The sequence below is a fragment of the Rhineura floridana genome, chromosome 4 (genome assembly GCF_030035675.1).
Source record: "Rhineura floridana isolate rRhiFlo1 chromosome 4, rRhiFlo1.hap2, whole genome shotgun sequence".
In the NCBI taxonomy this organism is placed as follows: Eukaryota; Metazoa; Chordata; class Lepidosauria; order Squamata; family Rhineuridae; genus Rhineura; species Rhineura floridana.
Genome location: NC_084483.1, coordinates 174,075,903 through 174,093,008, shown reverse-complemented (window position 1 = coordinate 174,093,008; position 17,106 = coordinate 174,075,903). Strand labels below are relative to the sequence as shown.

General features: G+C 44.9%; 1 protein-coding gene and 1 pseudogene across 4 annotated transcripts in view; one reads left to right on the top strand and one right to left on the bottom strand.

Moving 5' to 3' along the window:
- RPS6KC1 (ribosomal protein S6 kinase C1) overlaps positions 1-17,106 on the top strand; it is a 149,805-nt gene that overhangs the window by 43,850 nt on the left and 88,849 nt on the right. For 2 of the 4 annotated variants that reach the window (XM_061625229.1, XM_061625232.1), the window contains 4 exons: positions 3,659-3,774; positions 5,881-5,974; positions 7,841-7,897; positions 10,971-11,333. In XM_061625229.1, coding sequence (XP_061481213.1) covers positions 3,659-3,774; positions 5,881-5,974; positions 7,841-7,897; positions 10,971-11,333 — 630 coding nt within the window. The remainder of the gene's footprint in view (positions 1-3,658; positions 3,775-5,880; positions 5,975-7,840; positions 7,898-10,970; positions 11,334-17,106) is intronic. The other 2 variants (XM_061625230.1, XM_061625231.1) reach the window with 2 other exon arrangements.
- LOC133384643 (5S ribosomal RNA) lies at positions 7,405-7,513 on the bottom strand (annotated as a pseudogene).

Here is a 17,106-nt window from a genome sequence, read left to right as displayed (position 1 = left end):
CCCTTCATCACTCACAAACCTCCATTTATACCTTCAGCTAGCCAGCCACTCAGCCAATCATCACCCAGCACACTTCAGCTTCTCACCCATGTACTCCCCCTTTATCTCTCAGTCAATTACCATACATCACCCAATAGACCTGCACTTACCATATTTACAGATGCTAACTTACAGGAACATCACAAAGCCCGCAAGCAGGACTTGAAAACAAGAGCACTCTCTCCCCCTTGCCTGCAGATTCCAGCACCTGGTATTCAGAAGCATACTGCCTCCAATTGTGGAGGCAAAGGATCACTATCATGGCTAGTAGCCACTGATAACCTTATTCTCCATGAATTTGTCTCATCAGGCACCCTATTTGTCTAACAGAGTACCAGGTGAGTGCTGCTGCTACAGTGGAAGTCCTTGAAATTTCATTCAAACATGGAGTTGCCTTTTATAGAGTGAGAACATTGACCAGTCCTGCCCAGTATATTTTATTTATTTGTTTGTTTGTTTATTTGGAAATATTTTTGTATACAGTTTTCCCCAAAGGTTACAGTGTTTTACACCATTGTGGGGGAAATACAATTGAAAAACAAGCCGACAACCACTCCAATGTTGTCTCCTGCAAGGATGGGGAACTTGTGACCTTCCAGATGTTTTTGGGATGCCCATTAGCCTGAGCCAGCATAGCCAGTGGTCAGGGATGATGGAAATTGTAGTCTAGCAACATCTGGAGGACATTACCTCCTACTATGACCTTCACAGGGTCTTGGGCAGAGGTCTTTCCTGGCATCTGTTACCAGATCCATTTTTAACCAAAGATGCAAGAGAATGAATCCTGGACCTTTGGCAAGTAAAGACTGTGCTCTTTCCTTGAACTAATGGTTGGGATCTGCTGAATCTAAGATGGTGGCAGCATCCTTGAGTGGGTCTCTAATGAAGATCCAAGGGCACAGAGAAGGATATACAGTATGGGAGAAAGGTGTCTCTTAGACAAACAGGGCCCAGATCACTCAGGGCTTTAAAATTAACCTGAGCACATTGAATTGTGCATGAAAACTTAATAGATCTGATAATGTAGTTAATTAGTTCCTTATGACATTTCTGTCTCTACGTGCTTGCAGAAATTGCTTTGCATTGTGAACTCCACAAACATAACCTCGAGAGAGACCCATTCTGATACCTCTTGTCTTGAGCCAGTTCATTTAGAAAGGACAGAGTCATTGCTTGTCTTGGATGAACAATTAGACTAGTACAAAGCTGGGCTAAGATGGTGTAGTTTGAGTTTCCTATGGATGACTGCTAGGATTTTTGCTGTTACCACGTGTTAATTTGTGAGAACGGTTGCATGTGGGTAATCAAATAGTGGCTCAATAAGTCAGAATAAGCCCTTTTGGTTCCTGCATTGCCCTTCATTTTGCACAGCTGGGGAAACAAGGCAGGGAGAGGTTATTAAGTAGAGCTTCCCATTATGTGCCAAGCAGGGACAATATGTGTGGCGTTCCCCTTGTTCTGAAATCTTCCCCAGATAAGAGCAGCCAACTTATGAGTGCTCTCAGAGCCCCTAAACCTTGTCTTGCTTCAGAGAGGTCTTGGTGAGCCCCTGCCTCCTCGAATAGGAGGTTGACACTCTTCGCATCATTAAGCTCTTCCTGGGGTTTCTGGGCAAATGTTCTATTCACTTCCCCTCTTCCTCAATACTTGTTCCTATCAGAAGTTCACTTTCCTCGCTCACCACTGGGTTGTAACCCAGAAAGAGTTCCCTGTCGGTTCCTGCTGCACCTTCCATGCTGTGGCAATGCTTTGCTTTCCAAGTATCTCTTCCTTCCCAGTTGAGGCTGCTCCTGTGGCTGCCCTCTCCTCCCAACTTCTCTCCCTCTTTATAGTATGATGACGAGAGGAAGCGCATCCCATACAGCTGTGAGGCTCCCTGGAGGCATGGTTCAGTTGCATCAAGCCTCTGACAAGTCCCAGCTGCAGCCAGCCTCGGGCAATATGGTTAAGTAGGAGCAAAGGGGCTGCGTGTGGGTGCATGAAGCTTGGGTGTACCTTGGGTTATTAAAAAAGGGCTTGATAGTGCAGACCAGCTCCAAGTATGGTCTCTCTGTCTTTCTCTCTCTCGACCAGATCAAACATTTTCCGATTTCTTGCTACTAACTTGTGGCTTCCAAAAGGGTGTGCAAGCCTGCAAACCCCAAATCTGTGCTTGGAAACCTGGATTTTGTGACTTGTATGTATTATGCCCATTAAGACAGATTTGCAGTCCTACTTAGAACTGGAGGACTGGGGCTTGGCCTGTCGGTGACATGATGCTGTCCTTGTTCAAAGATTTATTCAGAGGTGTCCTTATAAATTCTGCAGAAATGGAATGCCGGGAGCTGTAGGCGAGCTACATCTGGAGGACGCCAGGTTGAGGAAGGCTGCTTCTGCTAGTCAGGTGGAAGTGTAAGGAGCAATGCAAGGTCCTGGAACCACTACCGTGATCACTAGAACTCGGCCACTCTTGTAAGATTTCCGTCAGGCATTGCCCAAAGTGTGTTTCTGTCAAGCGTGTTTCTGCAAGCATAAGGCCTAGAAACATGTTCTTTTTCAAATAACGGCCGAGATGATCAGTTTCCATACCCAGTGCAAAGTAAGATACTGTTTTAAGAGTTCCAGAATACATTTATTGAAATGAACCACAGTTTTTGGAAACCAAAAAATGATGCCTGGAGCGTTGCTGTGGAGAGGGCGCCTTCTGTTAACCAAAGAGCTTTCAATCTAGTGGAGGTTCCCTTTGATGGAAAGAGGAGGTGCCAATTTTTGATGATTTCCATTTCCCCCTGAAACCCTTGTGCCTCCGACTGTTCTGGGCAGTCCTCCCAGCCCTCTGGAGCAGATTTTCAGGGGCCACAGGAGACTGCAGGTGTGAGAGAAAACTGGTGAAAATTACCCATTCCTTCTGCCAATGGGAACATCCTGTTCCATTCCCAGAAACTCAGGATCCAACCCTCTGCCTTTATGTTATCTAAGGGCCTAACTACATGTGATGTTAATGATGTGATTAGTGATCGCACTGTGTGTCTTTTAAAATTAAATACCAGGTGTGGATTTCCCCCAGATGGTTATCAAAATCGCAGCATCCACAGAGGTGAAATTTAATCCTTCCCTCTCCAGCTGCAATCTCTGTAAAATGCTCCCCCACCCCAGTACAGCAATTAGTATTAGGAAAAAAAGATCCTATTGGCACCAGGTATTTAATTTTAGCAAACACAACATTATCTTCATGTGTAGTTAGGCCCTAAGTAGCGAGTGCCCAGGTCTGCATGGGATTAGGGCTGTGGTTAGTTAGAGCATAGCCATCCATAATATGACAAGAAGGCTTATATCATTGACTTCTGGAAACTGATGAACAGACATTAGTGTCTCTTTGCTAATCAAGAGAGTTGCATTGCATATCCTTTTAAGAGGGCAGAACCCTGGATTTCATTAGTGGCTGCCAGATTGTATCATTTGAGTAGACTGCTGAAGGCAAGATTCTGGGGACATTTGAAAATGAGAAGTGTGAAGTTTGCAACTGTCTCCTGAAGCAATCGTGCGTCTTCATAGACACAAGCCTTCCTTCTTGTAGGATTTTTTTAAAAAACAAAAAGGCGTAATTATTTCTCAGAATGTTGATCTCGTTATGTTTCAGGGCGATTTGAAGAAGGCGTGATTGAAGAGAGAAGACAGTGTGCAGAAGACTTGCTTCAGTTTTCTGCCAACATTCCAGCACTCTATAACAGCAAACAGCTTGAAGATTTCTTTAAGGTTAATAACTTTGAGCCACTCCACGTCTCTGCAGCTATCCCACTTGGCAGAATGAATACAAATATACATAAACCTCGGGAACATGGGATCACCTCTTAGAGGAGGAATCTGTTTGATGGTTCTGATCCACTGGAACTCTGCTTATGTTGGATCACCTCTTGCATCGAGCACCCACTTGTGTCCAGGCCATTCATGTATTGTCAGGTTTTTTTTTACAAAAATAGATCTATTATGGGCTGTATTCAGCTAATACGTTGTGCTAGAGAGAGCCAGTGCAAGGATTCCTGCTCGCACAATGGGACTTCCCTCACTCTTCTTTCCTCATGTACCCCCCTCGCCCTCCCCAAATCTCTTCCAGAGGATCAGAAAAAACCCCAGAACAGCACACAAGGGGAGGAGAGGGGAGATAGTTGTATCAAGTGAGCAGAAATGCTTGCACTGATGGAAAAATCTCCTTAGTGCTTCATTGAATACAACCTTATATGTTTAGATATGTATAAAAGAGTCAAGCTCCATGCTATACTGTGTTTCTGCAGCATAATTTTATGAGTTTATTAACACACACATACAAAAACGCAGATAACTCTATAAAATGCATGTATCTGTTTATGTGCTGAAACTTGGAGCATATATGCATATAATACAGCATGTATGGCATGCGAGAATTGTTTGTATTTTTACCAGAATCAGGGGGAGGGGGAGGGGACCCTTGCTTCTTGTCAAGATGAAGGAGCAGATGAGAATTGGAAAAAAATCTGTGCAGATAAGCTTGACATCAAATTTTTCAGAACATCCCATCCTTATCACCTCTGCGTTAACTATCAATTATTAGGACTTGCCCAAGGCAATCCATCCCTTAGCCTCAGTTTTCCATCTGCAAAATGTGGCTAATGGTTAGCCTCCCAAGGTTGCTCATTATTGTGCGCATCACATCACACACTAAGGCTGTATCTGTTATGAGGTGTTTCTACTTTCTGGATGTGACTATCCATCCAGGGAAATGCATCTCTGTTGTGCAGTGAAGGGATGAGGAATCTCTGGTCCACGGGCCAAATTTGTAAGCCAGCATCTCGAAGCTTCTTTGTACAAAGCTGCACTGAAGCTGCACTTTAGCTCTTGAAAGGTCAGAGCTTCTTTCGTACACCTAGGGCAGGTGTGGGTAACGTTTTTCAGCCCAAAGGCTATGCTTGCTAATGGGCCATATTTTGGGGGCCACATGTGAGTTGTGGCTGGCACAGGAGGCAAAAATGGGCAGAGCATCTGATTTGATTCTTACCTTTGCACAGTAGGCTACCTTCCAGCCATGCAAAGGTCAGGAGTTTCTAAACACTCACATACATCTCCATCCAAGCAAGCAGAGCATTATTATTATTATACCTCATTTACCACAAATATACATGTGCTTAAAGCGGTTCACACAAATAATCCAATGCAATAACACAACACATAATAAAGAGTATAATCACTAAATTAAGAAAATATATCTATATATAGTACATCAAAACATAATGAGCATAAAGCTCAACAGACGGTTCCAGAACGCATTCCAGCCAAGCAAAATCAGTCAAAGTGGGCTGGGGAGGGTCATAGCCTGGAGAGAGTCCTGAGGGCCAAATAGAGGGCCCTGGAGGGCCACATTAGGCCTCCAGGCCTGTGATTCCCCACCTCTGCTCTGGGGCTTTATCTCTGTGCTGCTCCTCTATTTGGGACATCTTGCCTTGGCCAGAGCACTAATAGCAGGCTTCCCTGAGGCATCTGGTTGGCCACTGTGAGAACAGGATGCTGGGCTACATGGACCATTGGCCTGATCCAGGAGGGCTCCTCTTAAGTTCTTATATCCATTCCACTGAGTGAGTGCAGTGACTCTGGCTGCTGATGACAGTCTTCCCAACTTCACCACTGCATCTAATAGAAAAGCAGCATCACATTTTGTTGGACAAGCTTGGCTTTGAAGTGGTCAAGTATAAAGCCTTCGATCACGTAGCGTGAGCCTCTGTGACTTGGCCACTTTTTGTGTGGCTTTTTGTCTACCAATCAGAGTGGAAGTTGCACTCATTCCCAATAAATAACTGTTAAATATGTGCTAATTTTTCTCTCTCTTTTAAGGATGGAGAAGTGCATGAAGGCTCTGAACTGATTGGCCCCGCAGAACCTCTGTTGGATTCCCTGACTGACAGCTTGTCTGTCTGCAGTTCTGAAGGTTGGCTCCCTCTTTGTTACCCTTTTGTAACTTTGTCTCCAGCCCATATTATTGAGTAGGGAGATGTATGGGCTATTCAAGAAATTTAAAAATATCCCTTTTCATCCTCATCTCCCCTAGATGGCAGCATTAGCATTTCAGCTATAATTTTTTTTGGCCATGCAAGCATGTAAATTGAGTTGGTGTTAACCTGCAAGTAGTCCCAAATCATGCTGTTCTTTGCCAATATGGGATAAAACCCTTTAACACCCGTGCCTGCTCAGGTTATTTTTCTACAGTTGTTATACAGTGCTTTTTACAATGCAATCCTAAGCACAATTACTAGGATGTAAGCCCCAATAAACACAGTGGGACTTACTTTTGAGTAAACGTGCATAGGATTGAGCTGTAAATCTGTGGTTTGGCATATCTGCACTGTTATAAACATCTTTAATAAAAGTGAGATTTCTCCATATTGTTTTATTTAGTAAGATGTTAACTTCCTAGAAATTTTTGCTTATAAGGTCAGCTTCGCTTCATTCTCCTCGGTAGACTCCTCAAATATTTGTAACGGCAAGCCTCAAGGAGCCGCCCTGGGCTCCTGCTGGGAGGAAAGGCGGGATATAAATAAATAAATAAATAAATAAATAAGGAGGAAAACCTGCTTGGGCTTCCCCCAAAGAAAGGCTGTAGCCCAGTGGCAGAGCATCTGTCATGCATGCAGAAGATCCTGGGTTCGATCCCTGGTGTCTCCAGGGCTGGGAATAGCTCCTGTCTGAAACCTTGGAAAGCTGCTGCCAGTCAGTATAGACAGTATTGAGCTAGACAGACCGGTGGTCTGACTCAGTATAAGGCATGTCCCTGTGTTCCAATGGTCTGACTTGGTATAAGGCAGCTGCCTATGTAGATAACGAAGGCCAAAGTGGGTCAACTAGATGTCGTGGAATGGGAGGTTCCATTGGAGCTGTGATCCAGTAATTCTTGGTGTTCCATTGCACGTGTGGAGCTCCCTGCTAGCAACAGCTTCCTTAGTTACTCTAATGGAGAAGGCTGCTGGCTGGGGCTGATGGGAGCTGTCCTCCGAAACATCTGGAGGATACCAGGTTGGCAAAGGCTGCTCTGGCGAATTGAGAAAGGCCCCTAGTGCAGGAATTCCATGTGCTTGTCAAGAGCGTGTATGAGGTCCCAAGGGCCTGGAAGCTTACCACAGGGTCAAATCGATAGAAAGGCACAACAAAAAGCTTTCTGCAAAATATATTCACTCTTTTTTTGCGTTTGTGGTTCTCTCTGCAAACTTTTATTAGTTTAACTTTGTTGCTTGCTAATGTTGTTGTTGTTATATGCCTTCAAGTCGATTGCAACTTATAGCAATCCTATGAATCTTTTTTATATATTCATAGGGTTTTCATGGTAAGAGGTATTCAGAGGTGGTTTACCATTGCCTTCCTCTAAGCCTACAGCACCCGGTATTCTCCGGTGGTCTCCCATCCAAGTACTAACCAGGCCTGACCCTGCTTAGCTTCCGAGATCGGGCGTGTTCAGGGTAGTATGGCCACTTGCAAATGTATTGCCTTATTATTTCTTACATGATAAAATAAAACTGGGATGGAGGTGCCAGGGTTATCACTTGGATTTCAGCAGAAAGATAGGGATTTCCAAAACGGAAAACCTGTATCTCTTTTGTAGTATGTATTTATCCAGCAAATTGCCTCTCAAGCGTTTAATTTCTATAAGAATTTTAGGGCCAGAAAGGGTCCCCTGTCCTAGCTGTTTCGTGTGCCTACCTGTAATTGGTATCATCTCAGTAAGTGTTACTTGTTCTGGGCTATAAAAACTCACCCACTTTCCTTCTACATATTTTTTCCTCCCCTTACTTTTGTTCTGAAGCTCGGAAGGATGTCAGTGTCTTTGATGATGTGACGCTTAGCCAATCAGAGTATGGAGGTAAGAATGAATGGGATGGATTGGGAAGTTGCCGATTAGGGTTTCAGTTGCCAACATAGCAGTGTTGTGCTTATTGATGCTTTTGAGATGAGTTAAAATCTTGAATGGCGCTGCACACCGCAGAGTTTCTTATGACTATAAGCCCTTAACCAGACCCAGTTTTGCAAGTGACAGAAACTCAAATGCAAACAATCTTAGTTTCCAGCGTACTTTAGTCCCTGAAATCTTAACTCATGGGATAGTAGTCCACCAATGGGGGGGAGGGCGGTCAGTTGTGGAAGAGGGACTTTACAGAACCTTGGTGAGGAGGTAGGTCTACTCAAATGTAATGATGAGGGAAAGCATGGCAGGTAATTAAATAAAATGAAAATAAGGCAAGGGGTCCTTCTTTGGAGGTAAGATGTCTTTTTTGGTCGTGGGTACTTAAAAGTGGGGTTCCTAGGTCTGTTGCTTGTTGATATATCCCTAGTTCTGAGAGCTTTGGACAGTGGGTTTTTCTCTTCTATTTTTAGAACCTGAATGTCTTAATGTGTGTAGCATTTTAGAGGCTTTGAGGCACCTCAGTAATCCTTATAGCGGGGGTCCCCAGCGTGGTGCTTGTGGACACCATGGTACCCTCAGACAACTTTCTTTGGCCCTTGCCCAGGGGCCTGCTCTCCCATATTTTTAAATGATGCCTTTCTGCTTTTGCTATTGTTTGGTTGGGAGGGAATTTCCTGGTTGCCCCCCCTTTTTTTCCGGGTATGTGTTTTGTAGGTGTTTTGCCTGGTTTCTTTTTTTGGGGGGGGGTGTTTGGTTTTCTTGACCGTCACCAGTTTTGTGAAATGGATATTTTGTGGTCCCCATGACAGTTTCTTAGATTTCCAAATGTTCCTATGTGCTCATAAATGATTGGGGACCCTGCCTTAAAACAATGCTGTCAGTAGGTCAGTGTGATTACCCTTATATTGCAGATACCAGGTGAGATCAGCATTGTCTACTCTGATTGGCTGAAGTCTCAGGCAGAAGTTCTTCCTATTGCCTGCTATCTGATCCTTTCAGCAGGAGATGCCGCAGACTGAACTAGGGATCTTGTGCATGCAAAGCAAATTCTCTGCCACTGAGCTAAGACCCCTTCCTTCTGGCTTAGAAGCACCTGGTTTATTCATGGCAGAAGCAAGTTTTGAACAGGGAACTTCCTGGTTTGATTGCTCAGTCTGACAGCCAGGTTGTTACATGCCAGTTGTCTTAATCAGAGGTTGCCTAGTTCTTAAGAGACTCACAGTTGGGACAGAAATGATGCCACAGCCAGTTGTCCAATGAAGCCATCCTGAACTATTATGGGTCGTATTCAAAGTCCTGTTCCGCTAGCACAAGAGACTTCCGCTAGTGCGAGAGACTTACGATTGCAGAATGGAACTTCCCTCTCCTCACCTCTGCAGCCCTCTCATGCAACCTCCACGTTAGCTCTGGAGGTTTGGGAGAATCCTCTGGAGCATATTTGGGGAGAGGCACGGAACGAGGAGAGGAAGGGGAAGTTCTGTTGCATGGGCAGGTGTCAACCTGTAGTTCCATTCCTCAGTCAACATGGGCAAGAGCAGTAACTCAGTGGCAGAGCATCTGCTTTTCATGCAGGTCCCAGGTTCAATCCCTGGCATCTCCAAGTAGGGCTGGAAACATCCCCTGTTTGAAACCCTGAAGAGCTGCTGCCAGTCGGTGCAGACAGTGCTGAGCTAGATGGACCAGTGGCAATGCTGAGCTAGATGGATCAGTATAAGGCATGTCCCTATCTACTCTTTCTTTGTTCTTGGTTGTTTTGTCTGCATGTGGGTTCTAAACAGACAAGGCGTGCATGAGAGAAATCCCCACGTCACGAGGACTTCTCCTGAATAAGGTTATCTAGCTTGTCTTTTAAACTTCACTAGAAAATTTTTAACTCTTGGAGGTGGGCTGCTTAAAGACACCATGCCTTTGGGAAAAAGATGTTGCATCATTTGATTTCCGTGTCAGCTGCTCCTCAATAGAGTGGCTACCTTTGGGGGACCTGCTGAGTTCTGGGCACCACAGATGTAGGACAGATGTTAAACACTAGTTGCAGGCAATATGCTTCCAAATGTTTCTCTGCTGGAAACTGCAGGAGGGGAGGGTGCTATTTGTACTCAGGTCCTGCTTGCGGGCTTTTCACAGGCAACTAGTTGGCCACTGTGAGAACAGGATGGTACAGTAGATGGGCCATTGGCCTGATCCAGCAGGGTTTTCTTATGTTCTTAAGCCGCAAAGGATGACAAAGAGAGCTCCAAATGTGCTAAAAATCCCAGGAGGCAAATCCCTTGCGAAAAGACTATGGCAGGAAAGGCGTTTGCTGAAAAGATGAAGGATGCAGATTGCATTGCCTCTTTCAAATACTGACATAGATGGTCAATGCATATCTCATCCATTAAGGATAGGAGAAGAATCACAGTGGTTTTAATGTGTATCCTTCCAACCTGTTGAGTAATAATTCAGAATATTGGGTTTTGGAGGTGGTATGCTTCCGAATACTAGTTGTTGGAAACCTCAGAAGGGAAGAGTGCTTTGGTGCTCAGGTCCTACTAGTGGGTTTCCTATGGAGGCATCCGGTTAGCCACTGTCAGAATAGGATGCTGGACTAGATGGGCCACTAGCCTGATCTAACAAGACTATTCTTATGTTCTTAATAATTTCTTATTGGAACAGATTAGTAGTGGGGGAAGCTGCTTACGGAATTTGTAGGATCTTCCTTGGATGCTTTCATATTTCATAATAATATATAACTCTATCTATAAATTCTTTTACTGAATGCTCAAAGCATGACACATAAGTCCTCTAATAATCTTTGTTACAGTCCTTTAGGGAAAGGCCATTATTGTTTCCATGTTATAGATCAGTCTTTGCCAACCTGGTCCTCTACAGATGTTGTTGGATTACAGCTCCCATCAGCCCCAGCCATCTTGACCAATGGCCAGGGATAATGGGAGTTGTAGTCCAACAACATGTGGAAAGCATCACGTGGGCTGCCCGTGGACTAGATGATCGACTAGATTCCTTCCAACTCCATACTTCTCTTGCCCTTCAGGTTTCTCCAGCGACAGCGACCTGATTTCTTTGACCATTGATGTGGACTCTCTTGCCGAGTTAGATGATGGAATGGCATCTAACCAGAATTCTCCCAGTAGATCCTTCGGCCTCAGCTTTCCTGCTGAACCGTTGGCGCAGGCCTCTGCCATTTCGGACCATGAATGGAGCAAGCCTGATGGCGAGAGGGAGAGCCGTGGCCTGTTTACTGGGAGCTTAAAGGCCAAGCTTGGCCGGCGAGACTACCTGGACAAGGCAGGAGAGCTGATAAAGCTGGCCTTGAAGAAGGAAGAAGAGGAGGACTATGAGGCTGCATTTGGCTTTTATAGGAAAGGAGTTGATCTGCTCCTGGAAGGGGTGCAAGGTATGATTTTGCGGATCTATTTTTTGCGGCATCCAGTACTACTTGTTTGTTAACTTAGTTCAACCTTTGCCCACCTGGGGTCCTCCAGATGTTTTGGACTACAACCCCCAGCTCCCATCAGCCCCAGGCCAGAGTTGTCTTCCCCCTTTTGCTGGTAGGAGCATCACATGAGCAGAACTTGGCTCAGAGGATGTTCCTGCTGGTGGGAGCAAACTCAGTATCCCCATCAATAGAACACTGATATTAAACGCTGAATTACATAGCTGTTTTAATAAATTTACCATGTCAATTAACTCAATAAGCCAGAGGTGGGATCTTTAGGCCCAGGAGCCAAAGGTGGCCCTCCAGGTCTTTCTTGCTGGCCCTCAGGACTCTTGCCAGGCCTCACCTCTCACCGCCCCTGCTTTGTGCCCTAAAAGAATGCACTTGCATGGCCAGAATGTGACCTTGAACTGCGATGATGCCATTTGTTTGCCTGGATGGAGAGAGGTGCATGTAGAAACTTCTGCCTTTTGTGTGGGTGGAGTGTCGTCTACTGTTCAAAGATAAGAGCTGCATCTGTTGCTCCGCCCACCTTTGCCTCTGGTCCTGCTCGCCAATGACATGTGGCCCTTGGAAGGTTGCCCATGAGTCAATGTGGCCCTCGGCCTGAAAAAAGTTCTCTAGCCCTGCAATAAGCCTTACAGCAGTCCTTTAAAGAAAGTCCTAGGCCATAGGTGGGCAGAGTTCAGGCTTGTCAAATCTACTTTGTTTTTTACCTAGAACCACAAAGATCTGCCAACCAGATCCAAGTGCTAAAGAATTACATTGTTAGAATTAAAGAAAAACGGGGTGCTGCAGATTGCATTAGAAGCCTAGGAATCAGTACCAATACTGGACTAGGCTCACACAAAAGTGTATTGAACAGTTAAAACAGCTGAGAGTCAGAAACCCTTGCAGATCTGCTGCAAACCAGCCAGAGATCTACCAGTAGATCCGAATCTACCTTTTGCATAATCCTGTCCTAGGCCAGTTTGCAATGAGGCTTATATGCTTTCTCTTACTATTCCAATTAATCTTTGCTGAAATAGGAAATCAGTAAGGGTTGAAGAGCTTTGCTTTGCGTTTGGTGTAAGGCTGGAGTGGGAAACCTGTGTTCCTCCACTTGTTGCTGGGCTACAGCTCCAATCATCCCTGACCGTTGGCCATGCTGGCTGGGGCTGGTGGGATTCGGGAGTCCCACAACATTCGGGCAGGTTCCCCATCCCTGGCATTAAGGAGGAAACTACCATTTAAGAACATGAGAGGAGCCCTGCTAGATCAGACTAAGGATCCATCTAATCCAGCATTCTGTTTCTATCAGTAGCCAGGCACATGCTGCTGGATACCCACTGGTACGGCATGAAGGTTAGCCATTCCCCATGGTTTATCTCTGCCACCTGGTATTCAGAGAGATTACTGCCTCTGTGCATAAGAGGTTCCATTTAGCTATCATGGCTGTTGATAATACACCTCTTCTTTGCAACTGCTGCAAAGTTACTGTGACAACTTCATCCCTAAGGCTACCTATAAACGTACATATGAATGACGAGCTGCTTTCCTCCGCCCTCCTTCAGTTCAGTCCTGCCTTCCTTCATCTGCAAAACCCAGCTGACAGATGTTCCAACCAGCAAATCAAAGGCTGGTTCCTTAGTTTGTTTTGCGGTGTGTTACTGTCAGGGCTGGACTGCAGGTGGCAGTAGGAGATGAGGCAGGAGTTGGGAAGCCATAGGACCAGCCAGTAGTTGGGACCGAAGGACCAAGCAGAAGAAAGGACAGGAGCAAGCCCAAAGTCAAACCAAAGTAGGAGGCAGGAGTAAGAAACGAGCCTGAAGTCAGGACTGAAGGACAACCAGAGGATCTAGGAATATGCCAGTGCTCAGGAAGACCTGGTTACACATGCAGGCCTTGACTGGAACAGGAAGCTTCTTTGTACACCTTCCTGCCCAGGAGGCTTCAGCAGCCACACTGGCTGGGTGGAGTTGCTCCAAGGTCTGAAGGTATTGCATCAGAAGCTGTTGTCTGCATTTCAGCAGCTCAACATGGGGCATCCGTCCGCAGATGGCAGCAACTCCTAACAGTTAGTAGGCCCCAAGGAAATCTGGATTCTGCTGCAAATTGATTTGTAGTGCGGTCTTCTTCTGAGCTTGATCTAGAGGAGAAGACTGTACATCTGACCCAAGCACAGTCAATGCGCTTCAGTAGTAGGCACACACTGGCTAAAGTTATGTATCTCTGGGTGTCCCTGAAGGGGCCTTTGGCTGTAGGCCAAGAGAGAGCATCTTTCCCGGGGTGTCTGTGATGAGTACCTTCTTGATAGTCTCAAGTCCACATGAGCGCATTCTCCTGATTTGCTCCAGAGCTAGGCGAATCCCTTCCTTTGAACATTTAGTTGAAACCTGAGACTTAACATTCATGGCTGCCCCATCCTTTGTTTTATTTGTTCAGTCTATTTATTCAAAATGTTTCTATGCTGCCTTGAACTCTCTCAATGGGTATTGGCTGGGCTCTGCTTAAACTGCTCTCCTCTTTTGTTTCTTGTCTTATAGATAGATTAAAGGGGGGCCTACATGTACTATAGACTCTGGGTTTTCAGCCGTTATGCGTAAGCATTCTGCAACTGTACAGTGAGGTATTATCATGATTATTTATTAAATTTATATCCCAAGAGGAGGCCAAAAGTATGAGATGTAATGATGGGCCACCAATGTGGATGGCTTTAAAAGAAGATCAGACAAATTCATGAAGGAGAAGGCTATCAGTGGCTACTAGCCACGATCGGTATGCTCTGCCTCCAAGGATGGAGGCAATATTCTTCTCGATACCAGTTGCTGGAAACCGCAGGAGGGGAGAGCGCTCCTGCATTCAGGTTTGCAGGCTTTCCATGGGCATCTGGTTGGCCCCTGTGAGAACAGGATGCTGGACTAGATGGGCCACTAGTCAAATCTAGCAAGACTCTTCTTATGTGCGTATGTATATTGAATGTAATGTTGATGCTGGAGAAATGTTACCATACAGCTTGTAATAATTTAATTACAACTAACAATTCCGCATTAATAATTAGGAAGCCTCTTATGAATATTCCAAAGAAATGTACACTTTCTAGTGGGCAAAGAGAAAACTATCTTCTTCACCTCTATATTCTTCCTTCCTTCCTTCCTTCTCTCTTCCCTGCCCCCATCTCCAAAAATGTATGAGAGGCTACTCCACCCCTCCCCCATGCTGCTACTTCACTGGTTTGACCTCTGAAATAGAAGGCATTATACCAGTGTTGTGTTTTTATTTGTAAATTGAGTTTCCATTCACCACTGATGGAAAAAGTGGCAATGCAGGTTATTGCCACATGGTGGCACCAAGTAAGTAGGATTTGAGGCTTTAAGTAGAATTTGGGGCTGCTGAACTTCAGCCGCAAGGTAGAGAACAAAAAGTAAAAGCAATGTCTCTTGATTTTTATCTTTGGTCTTAATGCTTTGCGATATCTGTTGATGTACTTCCCAGTTTGCCTTGCTCGCTCCTTTCCCTTTACTCTTATCAGTGCCATATTGCTGTTGTAGAATGTCCTGATGATGTTATGTGTGTGCAATGAGTTCAAGGGCCAATTCAGATCATTGTGTCTAAGTATGTTGAGATTTGAACAAGCCTTTGGCTTATCCATGGAAGCCCTCTGAGCAAACTGCTGTTAAACCAGGACGCCTCCAAATAGCCGTAGCTTCCAGGTTTGTCCAGACTGGGAAACTGTTATTTCCAGTTTTGGAACAAGCAAGAATATGAAACCAACTTCAAACCGTGGTTCAGTATCCTTCCTGTTCTGAAGCTGGTAATGGAAGTACCATGGTTTGGACTTCATGGGAAACTATGGTTAATTGAAGACCTCCTAGTTGGCTGCATGCATTGGCAAAAAAATCTGTTATACCCCAGCTTATTAAGTACGATCTTCTGAATACACCACATGTGTTAGAAGGGATATGTTTTCATGAGGGCTTACCACTGGAACTCCTAAGAAGGCCTGTCTCTACTTCTGTGGGGTTTGTATGTGATCCATTAGTAGCTTGGTATTAAACTGTTACCATTCTGCCAGCCTGCAATTTTAGTTTGAAAATTACGTAGACCAGTCTCTGGTCCTTCCTCAGTAGCTCAGTCAGCACTTATTCTAACAGTATCTGTAGTTGCTAAAAGGATGAGTTTTTCCTCTCTCTTTTTTTTTAAGCACACTGGGAATCTGCTTCCCTTCCATCAATTATGGGGCATGCACAGTCACCTGCTTTATTTTCCAAATGGCAGAAATACAAAAAGAGAAACAGACTTTTCAGGGCTCTATTCTGCTTTTTAAAAATCATGTTGGTGTTTTTTTCAGCAGGCTGCTGGATTTGAAAACTGTTTGAAGGCATTCACATGTCCGGGAACATGGGAAGCTGCTCTTGTGCCAGGTCTTCTAACCTGCTTGAAGCAGTGGCTCCCAAACTTTCTTCCCCGGTGGACCACTTGAAAATTGCTGAGGGTCTTGGTGGACGGCTGAATGTTTTTTTCTGCCTGTTGTTGTAGCAAATGTAAAGCGCTGCGCTAGATGGTGCCTGCGTTTTAATTGCATTTTGACTTTTATTTCTTGTTCTGCATTTTGATGTATTGTAATTTGAATTCAAACTGTAATACAATAAAATGCCATATAAGGAATGAACGAAGCAGTCAAAATGCAATTAAAAATCAATATGAACATTGGATGCGGACGTGTTGTGGGCCACCCTAGTGGAGCTCGTGGACCACTGGTGATCCACGAGCCACAGTTTGGGAAGCCCTGGCTTTTGTGGTTTTGTTTACAATTAAGCGGTATACAGATGCTGTTAAATAGAACAAACAAAAAATCTGTTTGTCTATCTAGGCCAATATTGTGTGTTCTGACAGGAAGCAGCTTTCCAGGGTATCAGGCGGAGGCTTTGCTCATTGCCTGCTGTTGTTATGTGCCTTCAAGTCGATTACGACTTATGGCGACCCTATGAATCAGTGACCTCCAAGACATTGCCTGCTACACGATACTTTTAACAGGAGAGAGCAGGGATTAAGCCTGGGGCTTTCTGCTTTCCCAGTGTGTGCTCTACCACTGAGCTATGATCCCTCTCCTAAACATGGCTTCATTATAGATTAATGTTTAGAAGTGTGATAGGTACATGTGTTTATTGTTCCCCATTCCCCTCTGCCTATTTCAAGAGATGGATATTCCAGAGCTGGAGGCTGCTGTGTACGGTGGTGCGTAGTATAGAATGGATGAACTCATGTCAGTTTTCCTTCCAGAACCTGGGAACCACTTCTTACCATTCTAAAGGGAAATTGACACTAGACTGAAGAAGCTTACCTTGAATGTTGGGATTGCTTTGGCAAGCCTAGGCAGGGGTGCAGGGGTTGCTGCAACCTCCCCATACGTTACCTTAAAAAAAAAAAAGGCAAAACAGAAATGCCATGTGTGGGGAAATAATAGGATGTGGCTGAACAGGGGCCAGTGTTTGTTTTGCTCTGAGTTGCAAACTGCTCCCATGAGATCTCTGGGATGATCACACAACCATCAGCTGCACCACACTAATAAGTTTATGGATGCACTGTCCTGGCTATTTTATTGGGTTATTGCTAGGGTACGTGATGGTGGGTAGAGATTATGGCTGTATTTGCATGTCACACGAAGCCATTGTTTAATGAGAATGAGCCTAGTGGAGCCTCAGCTTTGCATGGTCTCTTCTCCCGCCCACTCCCGGCATTGCTGCGAGGA